Source organism: Aspergillus novofumigatus (genome assembly GCF_002847465.1).
Source record: "Aspergillus novofumigatus IBT 16806 chromosome Unknown P174scaffold_7, whole genome shotgun sequence".
NCBI lineage: Eukaryota > Fungi > Ascomycota > Eurotiomycetes > Eurotiales > Aspergillaceae > Aspergillus > Aspergillus novofumigatus.
The window spans coordinates 985,317-1,008,117 of NW_020194280.1; the positions used below are offsets into that span (position 1 = coordinate 985,317).

The 22,801-nt window shown below is 47.9% G+C and overlaps 5 protein-coding genes and 1 non-coding gene across 6 annotated transcripts; 4 read left to right on the top strand and 2 right to left on the bottom strand.

Moving 5' to 3' along the window:
• The first annotated feature begins 5,323 nt into the window (after positions 1 to 5,323).
• Positions 5,324 to 5,725, top strand: P174DRAFT_276051 (uncharacterized protein). Its single transcript, XM_024821532.1, has one exon. It carries the CDS (start codon positions 5,425 to 5,427, stop codon positions 5,635 to 5,637), a length of 213 nt encoding a protein of 70 aa, XP_024679463.1. The 5' UTR covers positions 5,324 to 5,424; the 3' UTR covers positions 5,638 to 5,725.
• A 1,346-nt stretch (positions 5,726 to 7,071) lies between these two features.
• P174DRAFT_376301 (putative YT521-B-like splicing factor) lies at positions 7,072 to 8,872 on the top strand (the record flags this gene model as incomplete). Its single annotated transcript, XM_024822674.1, has 3 exons — positions 7,072 to 7,483; positions 7,562 to 8,130; positions 8,216 to 8,872. The coding sequence occupies 3 exons, from the start codon at positions 7,072 to 7,074 to the stop codon at positions 8,870 to 8,872; spliced, it is 1,638 nt and encodes a 545-aa protein (XP_024679464.1).
• A 2,431-nt stretch (positions 8,873 to 11,303) lies between these two features.
• On the top strand, positions 11,304 to 12,143 carry P174DRAFT_433968 (uncharacterized protein; the record flags this gene model as incomplete). The annotated part of the gene is made up of 1 exon (XM_024825836.1): positions 11,304 to 12,143. One exon carries the CDS (start codon positions 11,304 to 11,306, stop codon positions 12,141 to 12,143), a length of 840 nt encoding a protein of 279 aa, XP_024679465.1.
• Positions 12,144 to 13,325: 1,182 nt separating this feature from the next.
• Positions 13,326 to 14,654, bottom strand: P174DRAFT_463037 (uncharacterized protein; the record flags this gene model as incomplete). Its single annotated transcript, XM_024830207.1, has 8 exons — positions 13,326 to 13,380; positions 13,437 to 13,683; positions 13,809 to 13,845; positions 13,905 to 14,228; positions 14,262 to 14,328; positions 14,402 to 14,485; positions 14,556 to 14,584; positions 14,607 to 14,654. 8 exons carry the CDS (start codon positions 14,652 to 14,654, stop codon positions 13,326 to 13,328), a joined length of 891 nt encoding a protein of 296 aa, XP_024679466.1.
• Positions 14,655 to 15,141: 487 nt separating this feature from the next.
• Positions 15,142 to 15,252, top strand: P174DRAFT_t137. The gene has a single exon. It is a non-coding gene; the product is annotated as a tRNA-Leu (tRNA).
• Positions 15,253 to 15,388: 136 nt separating this feature from the next.
• On the bottom strand, positions 15,389 to 22,420 carry stt4 (1-phosphatidylinositol 4-kinase STT4). The gene is made up of 11 exons (XM_024828134.1): positions 22,276 to 22,420; positions 22,033 to 22,219; positions 19,265 to 21,973; positions 19,106 to 19,214; positions 18,920 to 19,057; positions 18,500 to 18,866; positions 18,068 to 18,439; positions 17,762 to 18,011; positions 17,472 to 17,675; positions 17,108 to 17,395; positions 15,389 to 17,057 (listed from the first exon to the last, which is right to left on the bottom strand). The coding sequence occupies exons 1-11, from the start codon at positions 22,281 to 22,283 to the stop codon at positions 15,747 to 15,749; spliced, it is 5,943 nt and encodes a 1,980-aa protein (XP_024679467.1). The 5' UTR covers positions 22,284 to 22,420; the 3' UTR covers positions 15,389 to 15,746.
• Positions 22,421 to 22,801: the final 381 nt, after the last annotated feature.

A 22,801-nucleotide genomic window follows, 5' to 3' on the forward strand; every position in this document is an offset into this window, starting at 1 on the left:
ATGTGCTTTTTTGCCACATAATCCAGGAAAAGAAGTTCAATCGCCCTTGGTCGCAGCAGGTGGCGCGCGATGAGACCGCAATGGCTTTACTCTGGTCGAGGCGATGGAATCAAAAGAATCCATATCCAATGCTTTTTGTATGCGGCTTGCTCTGTGCTCTGAAGGGATATGATTCCCCAGTCGCTGATTGGCTGTGTATGAGCAGGGAAGAACCTAAGTTTGGATTTGGATCCAAAAGCCACAGTTGTCCTAGTACTTGGAAGAAAGCATGCGATACCTAAGCCGCAATGGCTCGGTGCGGAGACTTGGGCGGCACGGGTATGTACTCTTGAAGACAGGCAGACAATGGCATCTCAGCCCAGCCAATAGTACTGGTTGATTGACCCGAGGGATGATAGCGCGGATGGTAGATGGGAATGTCGATGGAGATGAAGGCCGCAGTTGCGGGCCAGCCGATGACGTCATTGGCTGCCATGGCGCGACAATACTGCCCAGTAGAAATTGGACCCATGAGAAGAATCACAAAAACAGTACTGCGGGCCACGAAGTCTAGGGTAGCAAGAGGGCAGTAAGGAAACTGTTGATCTTCGTTTGATCAGCTGAGATGACAATCCTCATTCTATGTAGCAGCCCCCAGGTGGCGAGAGTAATCAGTCCAAAATGCACCCACTGGGAATGCGAGCAGCAGTTGTGAACTGTTTTCCAGTCTCCACAGTCATTGTTGATAGTGCATCACTTTGAACAGCAGCAGCGACGGAAGAAATTCATATACATAAGTATAGCAAGATACTATCTACGGGAGCTTCGAATGATAGGGCAGGTTAGGTAGCTCTTGCTGCTGCAAGGGCGGGAGGCAAATCATATCAGTTGACCACTTAAGGTTACCGACATATGTATAGTCAGTGGTAGTAATTAGTATCATTCTTTCATTGATATACTACCCTTCAGGCATTAGTCTGGAGAAACCAAGACACTCTCATGACACATGGCATGATAACAACCACAACGGAAGCAATCCATAAGCGATAGTTTGTCGGCAGAGTAGCACCAGGAGTATGAAGTAGGACAGGGCAGGAAAGGGCAAGGATCTTATGATCTATAGATTCCCCAACTTGATTCGTTTTTAACTTTTACTTCTACACGGAGCATCAATTCTTCTGTGCCATTCCCAGGCAGTTTCTGGTAGAGTAGCATTGATAGGCATTCATCTATAAAGGCGGGGCAGATCCCATGCTTTGAGCTGTTCCATTAGTACTTATATGTTCAATATGTGGACAGCGGCGTAGGGAGTTTCTCGAAGCAACCATTTTCAAGATTAATTGGTAGAAGCTTGGCAGCTCGAAAGCTCGACAGCCGCTGGCCATCAAATTTGACCACAATACCTCTCGAAAAGTCGTAAGGATGCATGCAGAGTAGGTGATGATTCTGAACAAAAGCAAGAGGGGCCCTGTGCTAATAACACTGTTCTTACTGCCAGTCTGCCTGAAAATAAACAGAAATAATCATTCAGACGCTAGGTTACTGGGGTGCGAAGGGCATTTCCAGAAAGGGATGAGATGAGGTTTGAATTACGCCCAAATGATTGGCCGGCATCTCATCCCGATGGAGATGCTGAAGGTGGAGCCCCTGTACTCCGTATGTGCCGCCCTTAATATTTTCCACTTTTTCTTTCTTCCCTTTTTTTCCTTTCAATCCCGAGATATGTCGCATGGGCTGGAGAATATTATTAGCTAGCCCCATGTCAATTTGGCCCAATGCATGAAAAGGAGGCATGCTTGAAGAGTCGGCCGAGGCCGAAAGTACAGAGTACGTAGTAAAAGAAAAGTACCGTAAGTTAATTCCGATAATTAACTACTAGCCTCTCAATCAAGGTGGAGCGAAGGATAAGATTAGGTATGCGGTTCCTTACTTCCCTCGGCTCGTGAGCTTAAAGCTACGCACCTAGAACCCAGAAAGCCTTGGCCATCGAGAGTCGAGACAGCCGTCCATGAAGGAACCAGCCCAATAATGGAATAATTATCATGTTAATTTTATGTCCACATTGATGGAAATACCTCCTGAAGTCTCTGCAGAACATCTGGACCAAGGATTTCTGGTACGGCGGAACTGTAAGTTAGGTATTAACCATCACACCTGCTAGCTAGGCGGTGAGCACACTCGCAATGCTACATCCTCACTTAATCCCTTCATGTTCTGAACCATCAAGAATGATTTATTATTCTGCTTGATTCGACTGTACTGCCGCCATGCGTATCATTTCGATGATGGTTACTGTGATAAGTGATTGTGCATACAGATTTTGACAAGTACGTAGTGGTAGTAATGCGCCTCAGCGCCACATCTCCATTGACAGATCCCGAGCAATATGTCACTTCTTTTTCCCTTTTCATCCTGTTCTTTTCTTTTTCCCCCTCTCCTTTTGGCCGTTTATTGGGATCGGGCCCTAGTGGGAATGCAGCCAAATTCTGCCTTAGAGATTAGTAGCATCCTAGTAACGGTTAATACGTAGTATCTTTATAGAGATGAGGAGTTATGTCCTAGATTCCCAGGGCCCAGCTCCACCCCCATCACAACCAACCTCCAATAATCAATCCAGGAAACTAGTTCATCCAAAGCTACACTTGTCTCACTTTGGAAGGAGCCTCTCTTGTTCCAGATCCTATTTTTCTGCTCATTTCCCTTGTAATTTGGGGAGGAAAAATGAACAGAAAAAAAGGGGAGAGAGAGAGATTTCCTTCTGAGATGACTATTTAAATTCACAAACTGATGTATGAATGGCTAAGTACATAATTTACAAAAAATATTTCAGACAAAAAGAGAAAAATGGAGATTGGCGGAAATTGTAATTCCTGGACATGAATTGGAGCATCATCCATCTCCTCATCAAATCATCGGCCAAATGGCAACGGTCGATTCTGGAATACTAAAGTACCTAGAGGCCCGTAGGGACAAAATCAACTACGTCATCAACTTAGATGGGCAGACGGAGCTACATCTCCTCACATTGCATGCTGATAGGTTACACTGTTGGCGTTGTTAGGTATGACTTACCTGTACCTTAAAGCCCAGACAATAAGTTTGTCGAATCCAGCTATCTCTCCATTTTTGCGTTCATGTGCCCATGCCACCATGCGTCCTCTCTCCATTTGTGGCTTGTTGTCATCAGCAAATCTGCTACTTCCATGCTTACCTCTCATGACGATAGCTAACCACTGAAACGTCCTCAGGGCAGTCGATCCCTGGATGCCACTTCCTGTGTGGCTAAAGATCAAGTATCATGTGGGCTGGCAAAGTTAAGACGAATGATAAATAACGCGTCATTTGTACTACTACCTCTACTGCGCATCTAGTACTGGACAGCCAGGCTTGGCCCACAGGCCCGTTTTAATAATACTACAAAATAGAGGACAGAGTAGTAGTACAAGGACATCCTGCGCACATACATGTTTGACCTGCCGCTGTCATGTTATTGCTTAACATAAAATAGATGGTAACTACTCCATAGTCTCCGGGCAGGGACTGCTCATCTTTAGTCTGACTATCATAGCTCTGGAGGATTGCCACTTTGCCACACCTCGGAATTTACTTCTCTATATCTTCCTCAATGAAGATTAGCGAACCCGTCATACCACATTCCGGACAATCAGGCTATCAGGTCTAAAAACTACCCACAGAAAAAGAAAGAAATAAAATAATAATAAATCAGAGAAGGAAAAGCTGAAAAGTAATCGGTTAAAGGAAAAATTAAAAATATGAGAGAAAAAAAGAAAAAGAGATCCATGGAATCCACCGGGTCAGGAACAACCTGGCGGTACCCAATCATCGACGCTTGAGACAAGCCATTCCTATCATCTTTGCGTCCTTGGTCTCATTGAAGCTCGGACGCCTTCCTTCCCTACCTGCTTGCCTACCTGACTAAATATTGGAGAAGAAAAAAAGTACTAAGCCCACGGACATTTTAAGATATGCGACCAGACAGAAACGAGCATGATAGACGCTGATTCTGCCACCGTTCCGTTGTGGCTTGGGTGGTATCCACGATCCAAGTACCTCGATGGAACCCGGGCCCTTCACGAACTGCCCAACTATTATTGTCGCTACTACCTGTTCTGTGTTGAATGACGATCCTCCTCTGCTGTGGCTTCGACGCCTGTCTGTTTCAATCAGGCACCAGTCTCATGGGCGTTTCATTGTCTTTTTAGACCCTCCTGATCTTGTGTCTCTCGACAGAAGGATCATACAATCCCATCTAGTCCATCGGACAGATCTGATGCTGTATACAGTATCGTCAGTCTATCCAATAGGCGCTGGAACCGTTCGGGGGGTTGCTTGTGATGCTGTTGAAGCCTCAGATGCAGCTCTTTGTTTCAGACGGATCGGTCAATCGAGCCAAGTGACAGACTATTTTTTAGAACTTTCCAGGAATAAGGCAGGAAGCAGAAGCCAGCCAAAGTGGTGAATCATTCGTCGCGGAGAGGACAACCTAAAATCAGCTTCGGTGCCTTTTTCTGGGTGCTACTATCTACTGCTCAAAGCCTCAATGGATTTCCGATACCATCATTGATGCGCCACATTTGCAGGTCAGACAAACAAACAGACACGATCGAAGTCAAGCCCCCTCTCCCCTTCGCCGATACTATATCTGTATCTAAAAGAACACGTCCCCGGTGCGCCCCATTGACCATTCTCAGTTTCCGCCCCGGTAGCCTTACCGACTCCCCACATCGTTGCAGTCTTTTTTTTCCCTCCCCTTTGGCATTGCTTGCTTATTGAGGCTCACTTGCACTACTCCGGTTAGAGTTCTGACGGTAGTCAGAGATCATCTCGGACATTTCTAGGGGTGCCGAGCCTGGAGGGTCATCTTCTTTCCATACCCCTTCAGTCTTAGTTGATTTACGTTTTTGCAAAGCTCAAGGAAAACCAAACGGCCGCACACTACTACCGGAAATAGCATTTGCTCGTCCCATACCGACAATTTTGGGGTGTATCTGAGAGTCTGATAACCTCCAGGACTCTTATCATATTGGAAGACTCCGCACCTACAGCCCGAGAACCACTCTGTTGGTTGTAATTGATGATCTGAAGAACCCTGGGTTGCGTTTCAGAAGAGGTATGTACGTATCATAGATTTGGTATCCTTTTGTCCCCTTCGAACCGTTTACTCTGCCATTCCCGACATTATTTATTCCAACCTTCAAGATGCCCTCGTTGGAAATAGTCATACCTTATGGGACTGCAACGCCCGGTGTCAAAGGCTGATGCTCTTTCTGTTCCGACTCATCCTTGGTTTTATTCACTGTTCTCTTTTGGAGTTCTTCCCTCACAAAGACACCTACCTACAAATCTGGACTTCCAACAGTGGCTCTTCCTAGAGTGAAGGGTGATACAGCCCATCCACTGGTACTGTTACCCTTTTGACCTGGTATGCATGCAATTGAACTATCCCCCTTGACAAGTCGATTACCATTGTGGATAGATATCTTTGCCATGCTGTGTGGTTGTTACCTCTTACCATGTTCCACTGTTTGGCTTTCCCTTGTTTTTTCCTTTTATTATTTCGCACCAAGACTCCCCCCTTCCTATTGTGATTATTTTCCCTCCACAACCCCCCTTAACCACCACTTTCTGCCAAGGTGATGCACACACACCATGCACACTAAGCCTTTGCCTCTTCCGCTTATGCCCTATTTCTAGCCCATGATCACTTCTCTATCTTCCGGAAGAGCAGGCTATCTATCAGTGGATATATAGATGCTGGCTTAAGGCATTTCTGCTCTGTCATCAATTCCTCCATATTTGATCATGGCCAGTTTATGGCTTATGAGCTCCTTCCTCCCAATTCCCAGTTCCCCACTGTCAGCCGCCACTATATATGCCTTCACTGTCACATTTCCATTCCCCACCTATGGTTAGAACATCCCAGCACTTTGGTGTGTGCGTGTGCTTATTCTATAGCTGTGTGCGCATGTGCGCATTTTCCTGTGTGTGCGTGCATGCAAGCGTGTATATCCTGTAGTTCCGTGCACACAAGCCCCTCTTGTTATTCGGATAGCTGGAGTGTTGGCTGAATATTACACTGGGCGTCAGATTGGGCTCCCTTTTCCCTGTGGATAGTTCCCTCCTCGCTGCTTGCCCTGTCCTTGACCCTCCCATCTTCCCTTGCACTTACAATTGGTCATGGTACTTGGTATCATCTCCGGGCATTTTTCTCCTATCTTCTTATGTGTGTCGCTTCTGTCTATTTTTCTGCTATTTGGCCTATCTGGGGCCTCAACCTGTCATTTACGGCCGATGATCTTGGGTTCTAACCAGCAGTGGGCAAATCCTCTAGTTGTTATACTCGGCGTTGAACTGTTACCAGAATAGATAGCAGTGTGAAATATATCTTGAAAGAAAAGAAAGGTATGTTGACTTCTGCTACGGTCCTCCAACTTTGAGATTTCCCGGAGGAAAAGTCTGCTACAGTAATTCCCCGTGAGCAGGATCTTGTTTATCACGATTCTGACTTCTTTGCTATGCGCTCAGTTGCAGTTCCGATGGACAATGTTCCTGCAAAGCAATCCAACCAATCTGGGAGAGCATCAAACGGCAGACATATCTCCTCAGAGGAGCGATTCGGCCACTCAAGGGCTCAGCTGTCACAGTCCGGTAAGACTTCCTTTCCTTTCTCTTCCCTTAAGTGAAACAGAAGCGAAAATGATTCATGGAGAAGAGCTGCGTTGTTGGTTGGCAGAGTCGATTCGATTGAGCTTCTTCTGTTACTTTTCTTATGTTGCGCTGACGAGACACCTTTCACTTTCTGGTAGATACAGGCACTGTTCGCCGGAATCCCCCCGACCTGAGAATGTTGACAAGCACCCGGAATCGCATGGCCGTGGAGCGCCTCCGTCGGCCATGAACATGGGCGATATGAGGTCCACGCTACCGGGCTACAACCACCCTCCTATGCAATCATCTTACGTCCCTGCTGCGATTCACCCGCATGGCGTTTTATATCCTTTGCAACCATTACCCTCGTTTGCCGACTCCACATCGGGCAGGACTGTCTCTTATAATGCTCACTATTCCCAAATGTACATACCTTTCGCTCAGCAGCCGCAGCACCAACAACAGGAGCCTCAACATCATTATCAGAGTACTTCTCTCCAGCCTGGCATTCCTGATTATCCGCTGTTCGTGCCGAACATGACCGCACCCTCCAACGTCCCTCTTTCGAGCCAGACCATTGTTTTTGGACTTGGTTATTTTCCTCAACACATCTATACAGCGGCAGTTGGACACGGTCAAGGTCCACCGAGCCCCTCGATTTACTTGCCACCCAGTAGTCCATATCACAGCACATCAGGGCTAGCTGCTCAAGTGCCCTCCAGCTTGCCAAGAGAAGGCCGGCAAAAGTCCCCCACAGCGAATTATGATGTTTCCAAAACCATCGTTGACGGCTCAACACCAATGAGACCGACAACCGCCCAGAATACCTCAACAGGTAAGCAAGCAACGGCCGTCATGGAGCAATGGGAGGTATGCGCATTTCGTTTGCCATTCCGCTGATGTCAGTGCACAGACTCGTCTCTACCACCAGGCACGTCAGGGTCCGCTACGCCTTGGGGACCCCCTCGGAAGCCCAAGCAGTCCGGTCATGCTCTTTGGGTTGGGAATCTCCCTGCTGGGACAAACGTCGTGGATCTCAAGGATCACTTCTCTCAAGACGCTACGAAGGACATCCAAAGTGTATTTCTCATATCGAAGAGCAATTGCGCCTTCGTCAATTACAAAACAGAATCTGCCTGCGTCGCGGCCTTGTCTCGATTTCATGACTCCAGGTTCCACGGGGTGAGGCTCGTTTGTCGCCTTCGGCGAGGGATGGCCTCTCCTGGGAAGACCTCCAATAGCGGCTCCTCGACGACCTCGACTGTGAACGAACACGGTGGTTCAAAGCTGTTAGACACCAACCCAGAGATTGAAGAAACTTTGGAGACGCGTCCTGTTCATAGCAGGCACGCAAATCTAAGACTACCTAACAGATACTTCATAGTCAAGAGTCTCACGGTCGGCGACTTGGAATTAAGTAGACAAAGCGGAATCTGGGCAACCCAAAGCCATAACGAGGATAATCTCAATCGGGCTTATGAAGTGAGTTGTTTTCCCCCCAACTTTCTCGCTCCTCATTGGTTGGGAAGCGATTCGAGAGTGGCCTGCACTGACTGCTACATATTAGAGTGCCTTTAATGTTTATTTAATTTTCTCCGCCAACAAGTCTGGAGAGTACTATGGATATGCTCGCATGATTTCGCCTATCAAGGAAGATGAAACCCTAGCCCTGGAGATGCCCGTGCGACCTGACCATGGTCCTCCTGAGCCAGAGGAATTGCACGTGATTTCAACTCCGGCTACAGCCACCGCGCCAACCGGACGAATCATAGATGACTCTGCACGGGGAACTATATTCTGGGAAGCGGATTCATCCGGGGAGGATGATGATGAAGATGATGATCGTGATCGTGATCGTGATGGCGGTGGTGGTGACGATGACAGCGGCGAGAGGAAGGAGGAAGGCAAGGGGGATGAGAGTAGTGATGAGGACGAGACTGGGGGTGGGAACGAAAAGAACGCTGCTGAATTAGTCGAAGAAGCTGCCGAGTCGGGATTCCAATCGATAGGAAGGCCGTTCCGGGTCCAATGGCTTTCAACAGAACGGGTCCCCTTCCATCGCACTCGAGGTCTTCGCAATCCGTGGAATGCAAACCGCGAAGTCAAGATTGCCCGGGATGGCACTGAAATCGAGCCGAGCGTCGGGGAGAGGCTGATTCGGTTATTCCACACGCAACACCCAACCCATGGGTTTCCAGTATATCACACTTCGCTACCCAACTGAACACAGCGAGTGTTCGCAACCACTTTCCAGTCTCTTGAAAAAGTTGGTGTCACAATACAGCCTCGCTTTTTGCATACGGGATCAGGATCAAGATGCATGATCGCGAGCTCCTGCTTATGGACCAATAGGACTGGCGTACCGAGTACGACGCACACGAATTAAAACATAGAACACGATGAATGAAATAGACATAACTAGCATGTATATAATATAAAAACGAGTTCTCCACTTCTGTAGGCTTACTTGTTCGACCAACAGGTTGTATCAAAAGATTGTCGTATGTTTTCTAGGTACCCACCTACCTTCGTCAAGTCATGTAGTTATCATTGTAGGGAGCAACCTGACACTCCTTAGGAATAAAGCAATAAACTCAGTAAGTAGAGAGGTACATGGGTAGATAAATGCTGTGCAGTGTGTACTAGCGATCATGGAGTGAGGAACTGTCTTGGGTAGGAGAGGTTTTTGTCTCAGTCTATGTAGGTAGGTAGTTTAGTGGCAGCTATGTACTAGACTTGATAGTAGATACATCAATCATCATCCAGGATAGCTCAAGCTGTGGTTCGAAAGTCAATCCTGCAGCAAGTCGGTTGGTACTAGCTCTCTGTTAGGTATATATGTAAGCTTTAGACCTTGATGATGATTGATTGATTAGGCGAACCCTCGTGACTATCTTACTTGTGGAGGACCTGGAACTTAATACGTTAACACTGGCACCAAAAAGACGAAGCTTCTTAGGCTAATCCAAAAGCAGTAGTGCTAGGGTGGATCCATGGATTCTCCTCTCGTGAGGAAGATGTTGAGGCATGCTTGAGGATCTTCATACCAGAAAGTGATGACATATCGAATCATCCCTTCATTGAGCTAAAGGTGTTATTAGTTATACGCTCCACCTCTCTATATGTGCCATCATCACTTAGGATGTCATCGAATGACGTTCATTCTGTAAAAGAATTCAATTTTCTCAAACAACAGCTACCTTAGAGGCAGCTACTTACTCCGTAGTTACTCCGGATTGATTCCTCTGCTAATTGAATGCCCTAGTCCTTTTCCGGACTAGTCTGACGGTCCCCGGATTCTCTTTGCTGTGGATATCCAATCCACTTGTTCAGTTGGCTAGACCAAATCCGTCCCACGGTCAGAGCCTACTATGAGTCCAGAGGAGGAGCGGCAGCATGACGATCATGATGATGATGATGATGACGATAATGATAATGATAATGATTAATCAATAGGAAAGTCTTATGTCCGTCTGTTGTAGCCTTTATCGTCATGGATATTATATTATCATCACCCATGGATCTTCGCACCCGAATATAATTGATCACGTTACGCGAATTACCCTTTACGCTTACTGGATATGATTGGGAAGAATGGAAGGTGGATTTGTGTGGGGTAAAAAGCAAAGATAACTCGAAAGGTAGGTAAGGTAAGCTCTGCCTAGCTCCTGCTATCATCCGTCAAGAATTCTAATAATTCATCGCACACTCCATTACTTTACTTTCATTTCCTTCTCTGCCTCTCTACCTTACCTTTGCAAATCTGCATCTTCAACAGCAGAAACAACGGCATCCATCGTCATTCACAGCCAGTGTTTCCATCCTTATCATTCCTCTTCCTTCATTTGTCGTCTACTTCTTGACAGTGTCCCTGTATGTCAGTCCCTCATCGTCGTTCTCCAACCGGCTTCTTCGCTGTTGCTTGATTGAACTCACCCCGCAAGCCAATTTCCTGTCTCCCCTGCCACTCTCTTACTCTTCTCCGTCTACGCAGCTTCTGATTCCACATATTCTGTCATACATTCCGCACTTTCTCTTGCCACCTTAGCTTCCTGTCTCCTTCTTGTACCCCAAGCTGTACAGGAAGGATCGAGAGGGACCGTCTGCTACCCCTTGGGCTACTTTGCATGTCTATTATGCTGTTTGCCGCTCTCAGACATATTTGATTACCGTACCCACTGCTAATATGGCCTGATCTCTCACACTCACCCGCTGATCCATGCACTCGGGGAGCATCCTACTAATTTCCTTTGCTTAGAATCTGCCGGAACCCCTTCTTCTTTTTGTTGCACTATCGACCTCTCCTCCTCGTGTCTTGTCTCAATCAATCTATCCCTCTCCCATCGCTGTTGGTTGTCCGCGGTTGACGTCACATACGTGTGACGGTGAAACATCCATATCATCATTCATTCGAACAACTGGCGATAACGTTCCTCAACTTCCATTATTCATATTTCTGCTCTTTCTTCCCGCAACAGCAACGGCGGTCTACCGGTTCGCTTTCTCAGCCTACTCACGCTTGATTAATACAACCCCGTAGCCATCTCATTGGACCATTTACTCAGAAAGAATCTTTTTGTATCAACCTGATCTCTGTGCATTTGTCAGTGCATCCTTGTTCTTTTCTATTACGAATTTTCTTTCAGTGATCTACCATGTCAAACGATCGGTCTACATCTCCAATCTCTGTACCATCCTCATCTGCCCGCCAACGGCGGCCGTCCCTATCCTCGGGCTTCTTCACCGATTATCTCTCCAGGTCGAGCAACCCAGGGGCTCCGCCTGGCGGCCACACTAGTCCCATGGCTAGTACTGTAAACAATGTCCAGCCGAATCAACGACGCAGGCTGTCAATCAGTACACTTGGGCTTTCCGGTTCGCCGACCCAAACTGCACCCTTTGGGGTCAGAAATCCTCGGCATGGCAGCTTGTCTAGTTCCGTCGGGTCAAGCCCAAACGCCGACGAGGCCGCCATGGATGATACAGACAACGGCTCTTCCAGCGTTCCTCCCAGCTCGCCGTTTGCACGACGTCTCTCCTTTGGTGCGCATGCCATGCGAGATGTCCGTGGTGGAAGTATAGGCAATGGTAGATATCCCTCCCCTGGGTCTTCTGTGGCTGGAGGGCGCCGGAGCACGACGACCACCAGTCCTGCATCTGCCAATACCCCCCACGCATTAGTTGTTGCAAGTACAAATAAAAGCTTTCCTCAGAAAGATATGTCTAACAAATCGTGGCGACCCTTAGGCGAAGGCTTCAACTGGTCGGAAGCTCTCCGAACACGGGCTGAGCGCGCCCCATCCATTGGAGGCATCTCCCCAGTCGCGGGTCAGAGCCAACAACATGTGGCCTCCGCGGAACACCAACGCTATCATCAGCGAGCTGCTTCCATTGCTTCAATGGAGCAACCTGCTCGAGAGATACCAAGACAACCAAAGCAGAACAAGCCTGATTTCTTCCAAGAGAAGATTCTCCGAGGAGATTTTATGGATTAGGCTTACTCTTTCCTTGTACTTGCTCCCTTTTCCCTTCTCCCAGTGGACAAATCAATCGACACAATGCTGCCATGACTTGTGTGTTCCCATTGTTCGAAAAGAACTATCTGTCACCCTTCAGAGCGAGAGTGCAGCAAAATTGCATCCCTCTGTCTGAACCGTCAATGAGGAGTCAACATGGAAGCATGTTGATAAAATGCCTCTTCTCATTTGGTCATTTCTTCTACGATTACTCCACACCATACATGCCAAAGGACCTGATCAATTTGGGAGCTATCAAGTATACCTCGTACACTCCAGGTGGTCTGATTTGAGCACTATACTTCTCTTGTTCTTTCTCACTTTTTCCTTCTACCATCGATTCACATGATGCCATATTCTACTTTTCACTTCCCAGTTTTCTGCAGGCATGAAACGAAGGCTCTTTGAGGAATGTTTTGTTCGTTTGCTTTTACCCTTGTATTGCGTGAGATTCCAGTTATTCGGAGACTGCTGGCAGACCGATTGAGTGTTGTTAAGATGATCTGATGCTACTTTCTTCTACTTTCTTTTCTGAATGAGTAGTGACACCGATTTTCGGCCCGCAAGGAGCTAGGAGATTTATTGTTGAAGTGCCTTCCCCTGTCTCACCTTTTCGGCGTTTTTCAAGCTCCGTCATGCCTTGACTCCTTATTTATCCTTTCCTTTCACTATCGAATGAGAAAATATTGCAATCGATTTGGAGATAATCTTGCGAAGATCTTGGATCATAGCCAGCCCACGGTCAGTCGCTATCAAGGTACAGCGAGGAACGGATGTCTCGTGAGATTGATTCTATATAGTACTTTGACATTTCGGCTCTTGAGGGATAAGCCGTCTTCCATGACTCGCCGGACTGTTGATTAGTCACTATAACTGGCAAAGGCATTCATGTCAGGTTGTCGGATACTGCGCAAAAGATGAGAGGAAGTCGCTTCCCCATTTTTGAGGAAGCACACTTTTGGCACTGATCGACGCAGCCTAGAGAGCAAACCTGTGGTCATGTGAGGGAAGGATTCGCTATATAAGGCACCATTTCTATCATAGGACTCGTTCAGGCCAGATGATGTTCAGGCTGACGATGGGCCAGCACCACTATCATCGATATGCTGGTGGTGACCCCAGTCACTATCAGCGTCTTGTTTGCCCCAGCTTTCGGCCCGGTCAATCCCCACTGCTGTCCTCCGGTCCAGAGCTTGCGCCGTAGTAATCCGGTGCTCTGGGGGTGCAGGTATCCATTTGCTGCTTTCCCATGCCGGGACACGCATAACGTACATCATGTCCATCTCCTCGAGAGTTTTGCCCTTGCCTTCCAACACGCAGAAGTAGACGATCACGACCCCAGCAAATAGGCATCCGGTGAAGACATAACCGTGCGCGAAGTCAATATCGCCGGTAATCAACGGAGTGAAGAAGCCAATGAGGAAGTTCCAAAGCCAGTTCGAAGCCGTGGCCAATGCCATGGCCGTCGCGCGGTATCGCGATGGATAAAGCTCAGCGCCTATCGCCCACACCATAGGGCCTCATGTCATGGCGAACCCACTTGTCGGATTCAAATTGGATATCAGTATCAGCCTCCTGGTTCAAACAAGGAATGACGAAACGTCTTGAGGGGGAGACTGGAAGATTCTCACGTGATAAACAAACATGCGAACACCACCATTGCTTTTCCAGCACCAGGCGTCTGAGGAGGGTCATGGACATTTAAGGAGAAATGTCCGACAGAGGGGAAGACCATAAAACATACGACAGCCAAATGCCCCCGGTGATGAGTGACTTGCGGCGCCCGAAGTACTCGATGACATACAGACCTCCGAATGTCGTGCCGAAATTGACAACGCCAAGGATCATCTGCGTGACATAGGTGTCTCTGATACCGGCTCCATTGAACACAACAGTATCGTAGTAGAAGAAGTAATTAGCACCGGTCAGCTGCTGTAAGGCTTGTAGCACGATACCGAGGAAGATCCGGTACGGCATACGAGGTCCTTGAAATATCTCGGCCCAGCCATGCCATCCCCCTTTAGACGCACTCTCTGCCTCGAGCTGATCCTCGATTTCGCTGAGCTACTCCAAAACCACACGATGATTTTGGGGCACCCCGTAGAGCTTTGACATGGTACTTCTCGCTTGGTCGATGCGTCCATGACGATAATCATAGCGCGGACTTTCGGGAAAACATGATTCCTATCCCTAGTATTAAGCCACAGAGGGATGCGATCCCAAGAGTGATACGCCACAAGCCGGAGTTGGCCATTGATTCGGTGCCGAAATTGATGCAGTAAGTGACAAAGATCCCCAATATCACAAGTAATTGATATGAGCTGCGGAACGACGACGTCAGACGCTCCGAGTGCATAACCAGGCTGAAAAATAGCGAGATTCCTATCAAACCATTGCCCCCGGACCTGTCGAGGAGCACTCTCGCCTTGGTACAATCGGGACCAACAAAGAACACGCCCCAACACCGAAACCGGTGACAAAACGTCCCATCATTAAATGGTACCATTTTGGCGCCGGAGAAGATATCTGTATGATCAGACCGATGTAGAAGACCGGCTGAGATCATCTAGAGCAACACCATAGCATAAAGGAGTGGAACTAGCCAGAGTAAAGATAGATGTCGTTGGCCATCCCAGGCACGTAACCTGCTACATGGGGATCTCGCGGCAGGGGTCAATGGCAGCATGACTGGAGAGGACATTGAAGGGATTCTTTCTCATTCGAGAAGCTTATGCTGTTTAGTCCCTCGTCTATTTTTCGCTCTCCTAGCTATTCCTCACTTAGAGTCTAGGAATGGGCGATGAGCAGCACAGCATGCAATGCCATCACGTCCTTCTGACGCCACCCTCACAGTGAGGTGGCTCGGCGCAGGTCCACACGTAGCTTTACCAGTTCCAGACCTGTCTTCCGGCCGGCCAGTAGGCCTTTCGATCTATCAGAATTTATATTTAAATATTACTAAGTACTTGCGCAGTTAGGCAAGATGGCCGAGTTGGTCCAAGGCGTGAGGTTAAGGTCTACCTTAATATCAACTTTCCAAGTTCCTCATCATCGTATGATGGCGTGGGTTCGAATCCCACTCTTGTCATTTCTTTTTGTGTTGTCTTATTTTTCACATCAATATGTTATGTTATGTACGTCAATAAACAGATCTATATACACTCTGTCTGTCCCAAACGAAGACAAACAATAATTATATCCAAGAATCTCAAATATAACAAAGGGTGGCATTCGACCACGTCTTCATACGATGATGAGGAAGGAAGTCAAAAAGTTGATATTGAGGTAGTAGACACTAAGCTCATCACCCATTGGAGCAACTCGGCCATCTTGCCTCTGGAATGCCAATCGTCACTTCAGCCAAAATGCACTCCAACAAGTAGATGTCACCTGAATTTTGCAACCCAACTGAGTCCACAAACAGACTTCGTTCGCATCCGCCGAGAAGACGCTGGCCGGAAGGCTCCACTAGCGACAATGGGTTTATAAAGGTAATCCAAATGACAGATTTCGTTCGCTGCCGAGGATAGTCCCCTGAGATACATAATCAAATGGTACGTAACTGCGAAACAGAAAGTCTGATCAGTAAGGTATTCCGTTTGTCAACAACTGAAACTGATCATATCCCTTTGTTGAAACGCTCATGTAGGACTTGCGGATGAGTTCCCGCATGTACTCGGCTGCCTCCCTTTCATTCTTCTCTAGCACAAACCTGTCACGGAAGTTCTTGAGCGTATCAGGTTTGAAACACGGCAGGCCGCTATCAAGCATCAACGACACAATATGAGAGAGCTTGGTGCAAAAGGGACGGGATGCGAGGAATGCCTTTATTACCAAGGATTCGAACCACCGGTACGGCTGTGTAGAAGTTGGGTTGTTGGAGTGTCCTCCAGGCAAGCCGAGCCCGCCATCCGAACCACCATGTGAATGGACATGTGGATGTGAAGTACCACTCATGACAGCCACCATCTCGGATGTGAGCTTGAAAGGTGCGCGCTCAAAACGTACACCACCTGGAGCAATGTCAAAGCAGAAGCCAAAGTCAATGTGTATGATATGGCCAGCATCATCAATCATAATGTTACCGTTATGCCGATCTTTGAACTGCAAAAGGTAAGAGATGACTGAATAGGCAGCCATGCTCTTCACAAAATTCGTTCGCGCTTCCTGGAAACGCTTGGAATGCTCCCCGCCGTACTTGGAAATGAAGTAGTCGTAAAGACCATTTATTGCTTCGCGACCTAGCATATCACGAGAGATGGAGTTGGGAAGAACGTCAATTACTCCGCAGCCAGGGGCCGTTGAAGTCACTCTGTAGGGGAATACCCAAAGGTCAAGCCCTGCACTAGCAAAGATACTGCGAAAAGCCGCGATCATCTGCAAAGCCAGCATGTCCTGGCGACAGTCATCACCAACCTTGAAGATAGCCGACTGCCAAACTTCGTACGTCTCTTGGGATGAAGGAGAATGCAGAGGCGCCGACAACGTCTTCGTCGAGGCATCATGGCCAGCAGTACTCGGGCGGGATTGGCCCTGGGAATCTCGTTCGTCCCCACGGGTCCTTGTTTTTTGAATCCGAAATGTTGCCATGTATGGAGCCTTTGCATGGCTCTGTAGTGGTTTACCGGATTTTCGGTCGATCCCAACGACAACTCCATCAGGATTGCTCGGAAGGTATACACCAATCTCGACCTTGATTTTTCGGAGTTCCTCCTCGATCTTCGCCTTCTTCTCGGGTTTACTTTTCTTGATGTATGGCCGAAGCTTTCCTGATATACCCGTGATGTCGTTGAAGAAAGAAAACTCCCTTTCATAAAAGTCACGCTCCTCGTCGCTGAAGCTAGAAATGAGAGTGTCCATGAAACGGTCAAGAGTCGGCTTGAGCGGGTCGGGCTGTCACTGGATGTTAGTCAATTGTCCGTCCCCGGGGTATCATAACGCACAATCTGGGAGTCTTCGTCCTTATAAGAGTTGGCTTTCATGTTCCAAATCACTTGATGGGCAAACAATTGCGATTGTTTGGTTGTCTCAAGGATGTAACGCTCTACATAGCCCAGTGCATCGTATCGCAAAGCCTGAACGAGCTGTGGGACAAAGTAGAAACGAACGTCTATGGGGTGGCTTTCCAATGCTCTCATGGCGTATTGTAGAACAAACGGATGATTGCCATATGCTGGTAAGAAATAAGTCAAAGCTTCCGTGGGATTGACTGCTGCCCAATACAATAAATACTGGTAAAGTCAGCTACCTCTCTCTTTTTTGTCTTTGGTTGTTGGGTCTTTGAGGACTGAAGAGAGGACAACGGACCTTCAGCTGAAAAGAGACATCCGAGGGTAGTGCTGCACCCAGCATGACCTCGAGACTGCTCGGCTCATCCAAAGCCTTCTCAGGGAAATTGAGCAGTAACCAACGTATATCATTCTTCATCTTCGGGGACGAGTAGCGCGACGAGAGTTGGATCGCTAGCCCTGGGCTCTCAGCCCAGGCAAGCCGCAGAAGATGAATAGCTTCCTAAGCAGGCATTAGGTCCAATGTAACGTAATGCAAGGGGCATGAACTGCTGCTACTAGCACATAACGAACAGGTTATTGACGAACCTCTGCAGAGTTTCTGTTTCCAGAAATCTGGAAATGTTTTCTATCCCCTTCTAAAGGAAATAGCCAGACTCTTAGACGAGATCTCTCATGTTCTATGAGCAGCTGAAGAAGATCATGCTTGACCTGCAGTGGCTTGAAGTTGCCTTGTGTGTGAGAGGGCACAGTCGAAAGTCGACGTAAAGCACGGCTAACATCGTCGAGTATTTGGTCTTCGGCTTTGACCTGCAACCTATTGCCCCCAAAGGACCACCTGATAAAGTATAGAGTAAGCACTCGTCTCCGACATTATAAAAAAGGTGGACAAACCTCGGCGGATGCTTGAACCAATCGAGCGCAGCAGACAATATTTGATCGCTGAGCTTCCACAAAGCCACCTTTTCTGGTTGATAAGAATCTTGTATAACCCTTAAGCCAAAGAGAACAATACGGAAATGCAACTCCCTAGCCAAGGGGTGGCCACTTGTTTGCAGAAGCCCGACAGTCGTTCTATCAATAAGACGACCGAATAGACGGCGGTTCTGGGCGCTGTTTAATCGAACGGCATTAAAATGGCTCTCGAAAAAACGAAGGGCAATAAGATGCGGCGCGAGAGTGGCCTGAGCCTTCTGTTGCTTCTTCAACAATAGAGCTTTGTCACTAGGAAGTAGCTCAATCTTCGTATACATCGGGTCAACGTAGCTGAATAGTCGCAACTCCATCAATATCCCAAATTCTAAATGTGAAGGATAGTATACTCACTCGAAAGAACGGTCGAACAAGCCCTTCCTGCACTGAATAGTCTCCTCCCAAGCTTCTATCACTTCTGCGAGGATCCTGGGTCCAAGCTTTGGATTTTCATGTATGGCTCCGAGCCACAGTGCGACACCCACGTTCATCGACTCCTCTGAGAACAGTTGAAATGGCAAAATGACCAGGTGGTGAAGAACTGAGGGCTGAAAGTAGTCTGAGCCACACAAAACAGCAGCAGCTCTTCGCAGCGTATCCCTGAATTCAGATACGACAACATTATTTCCCGCCTTGAGCTGATCGTGGAGACGGTGCAGCATATTCTTGACATGCTCGCTGGATTTCAGGAGGCTTCGTGAGATCTTTCCACAGTCTTCGCCTATATATCTCCAGGTCAATTGCAGAACGTGGCAGAACAAGGCGGACACAAACCATTGCTCTCTTCCGATCCCTGCTCCAAATAGTTCGTCACGAGCGGGTCTGGGGCCCGGTACTGCTGGCGGATGGTGTATTGCGCAATAAAGTCAGAGGCAACGTTTACCCTGCTAATCCCGGAGCTCTGAATACATCCTAGAAACCTGTTAGGACATTCCGGCGAGTGCAGAAACAAGAGCTTACCGAGTCGCTGATCGCTTCGGGGAATTGTGGAGCCCATATCGAGAGCGAATGAACGACCCAGCGAGATGTGGCTGCCGTCAACGGTGTCGTTGGAAAGGGACAGGTATGTCTACCTTCTGGTCAGCAATCAATCCTAAAAGCCTTCCTAAAGGTACTCGCCTGGAGAAGGCCTTTCACATCCAGAGGTGCAATGTCTATAACCGCTGCTACCCAAGCTTTAGCTCGCTCAAGGAGTGTATTCAGAGTTCTCTTCCTGGCATTGTAGTTGTCGGCAAGATCAACCTTCACAATTCCCATTGGTGATGCACAGGAAGCCTTCCACTCGAATTCATCGAGCTCTTCCTCAAGACACGACAGCCACATTACAGTCAGCAATTCAAGAAGAGCGAATAGGGAATGTTTATCACAGAGAGCTGATGGGCATTCTCTAATGATCTTGTCGGCGCACAACATGGCGACGCTCTGCACTCGTTCTATACGATGACAGCAAGCCATGAAGCATTGAGCCAATTCCTTTGACAAGTATGGAACAGAGAAATTCTCATCGTTCGCTGATAGGGTCAGGGTCAGGTAGTCGGCGACGACTTTATCTGCAATGGAGCTCATGCAACTGGCCATGTCAGCTGTAGTCAAGGCTGGGTCACGGAAATAACTGAGAACTTTGGTGCAATTTCCCGACGACGCACGGAGGCTCTCAACCAACAAAGAAGCGTTGAGGAAGACCACTTTTGGATAATTCAGATGTTTAATCCCTGATTCGCAATCAGGTAGCTCGGCCATGAGAATTCTCTTGAGCTCTATCAACCGTTGGGGGCTCATTCCGCGTCTGAGGATTGTGTTCAGCTCTACGTCACTCTCGAGCATCTCTATGCGACTCTCGGCAATCAGGGGCGGAGAGTGCTTTGCGAGCAAGCGTAATTCTCGAATATGACTTCGAGTAACAGCTGACTGAGTCGAGATCCCATGAACAGAGATATTAAACCAAACATCACGAAACAGGGCAGTGATGTCTTCATCAAAAATTGCATCTGTCTGCTGTGTCCCAGCTCCCTCTTCGTCCGATGAAATGAGGAGAGCCAGAGGTCTGAGGAGAAAACTGATGGCCTCTGGTGCTAGAATAACCTCCTTTTGCCGCTCATTTTCGCTTACTGCATCGCCTTTATTCACAATACATTCCAAGAGATGAACCAAATAGACCCGAAAAAGCGGGGAATCCCTCCTCAGCGCGAGAGATATGTATGTCATTGCGCCCTTGACTGCATTTGTGACATCACTAAAATTCCGGGCAATACTGTCTTGATAAGCACGGTCATAGAACTTGAGCAGGAGTTGAAACTCTGCTTGTCCTGTGCTCAAGGAGAGGGAGGCAGTTTCTCTAATGATGAGAGCATCCACTGCAATGTTGACTTTGCCGATCTTTTGCAAAAGCATTGACTGAGCTAGCGCACTAATTTTCTCATCATTAGAGCTGGTTGCAATTGTCACAATAGCACGGAGAATGTTTCTGCAGGTTGCATTATCGTGGTCACCAATGGCTGAAATGGAGACCGTACTACCATTACCAATTGGTGGTGGAACGGAAGAAACACTGTCGGGTTGCCCAGCATTCTCATTCAAGAGCTGACCATGATAATATTTGTCAGTGCCTGAGCCGGGGCTCAAAGCGTTCCCGAGCGAGTAGAGAGTTGTTATGACGGCATCTTGAGACAGAATGCCAAGTACTTGAGCCAGACACTTTCCAGCAACAGACCCGGTATATTCTCCTAGCACGCACCCTTCAATAATGAACCTCAGAAGAGAGCGGCTTCCAGAGGATGCACTGGCCAGAGACATCCTTGAGATGATAGCTATGCTTTTCAGGGTGGCCGTTGCAAGCTCAAGGCTTGCCATCTGATTGGGGTCTGCCAGTGTGTCCTCCAACCAAGATAGAAAGGCCCCACTGTTGGCAGCATTTCCACTCAATATGACGCAGTTCAGGTATCCAATAAGAGCGAACGCTTTCGCAGAAAAGGTGAGCTGCTTTTGCCAGGGTGAGCCCAGTTGAAGATAATCGGAACCATCCTCAAGGAGTTGAATTTCGTCAGCAATTATCTCTGTTATACGATCAATGAGGGTGATTTCATCGTCATCGCTACTCCTGGCAATTCCAACACCATTCATGTAGTCGTCGAGAAGCTCTTCATCAGACAAATTTTGAGCTCCCACAAGGGAAGTAGCGCATGATTTGACGAGACGCATGAACCCTTGTTGCAGAAGCATAGCGCCTAGAGGACGTCTGCTTGCAGCATATTGTCGGGTGTACCTTCTCCAGTCCCTCAACGTAGGATCAGCTATGCTCGCATTGCGCACAGTGGACGAGGCGGTTTCAATTGCAACCATGAAGCTTTCGGACAACATGGATCGTACGTGCTCGACAATCTGCAGTTTTTCACTGGCGGACCAAAGTGAAGGAAACTGTGCGGACGCTTCTAAAAATCCAACAAGAGAAACGGCGAGTGACAGTATGCGCTTGTGCTCTTGAACAGCCCCGTATTTGTCGCCTGCGGAATCGTAGCGCTGAAGAGGCGTAATGGCATTAATAGCATCCGCACAGCTATACAAGTACTCGTGGACAGCGCTGAGAGTGGTCGAGCGTAACGGAGGAAAATTGGAGCCCAGTGAGAGCAGTGACGATGTCAGTTTATGAGTGAGCGTCTCCCAAGGTGAAGGCTTCATGTCGTACAGGAAAGGGGACGGCCGAAAGCACTGGCTATGAGACTCGGGTAGGTAGGGGAACAGTTGTGACACCAATTTCGAAGCGTGATCAATTTTGGTAACCGAAGGCGCAGCATCGCATAAAGCGAGAAGTACATCCAACTCTCTAGAATCCTTCGTAAATCAGTTCTGAGTTGTTTGTGTTCAGTCACGAACAAATTCAAAGTGCATACCATCGGCAACTGGGAGATCGTTCTCTTGTTGTTTCCGACACCATCTGGCGAGACGTTCAAACGACTCGATGGATGCGGACATCGTTGAGAGAGCCGCGTGAGGTCCGACACGTCGTGGCAGTCTGCTTCTGTGACGGATAAAGTTGCAAGTTTGTCCAAGGCACGGCGTCTGATGTTTGTGAAGAAGCTGCTGTAAGGTCAGAGTCGCTGATCTTAAAGTCGAAAGTGGTCGATATTTCTTACCAGTCCATTGTGAGAGGTTGCCTCGACTTGGATGTCTACTCTCTGGAAAACAGATGTCATCTAATTTGAGAGGAGCGAAAGTCTGGTGTGCAGCAGCGGTTGTTGCTTTCGACGGTTTTTACAGTCAATGGCTACCTTACCAACGTAGGTACCTGACATGTACCTTACCTCAAGACAATGTAGCTCCAGGGGAACGATAGGGGAGTTCGATACTGGACCGACGTTAGGTACTCCGTACCTTATCTTTGTAAGGTCGTTACCCCATGCGGAGACACATATACGTAATTACTGTGTACCTTACATTCAAATACAGGAGTAAGAACAGGGCTCGGGGACTCGGCTCTTAACCATTGCAAGGTATAACTACATATGAGCATGACAGGTCGGTAAACAGCACACGTGTATGGGTAAATAGAAAGCCTGGAGGATTATTCCGATGATAGCAATTTTGCAGGAGTAGATCGACTACATAGGGAGGAGGAAATTGATTTGATTCTGAACGGCCCCATTTTTAGCCTCGTATAAA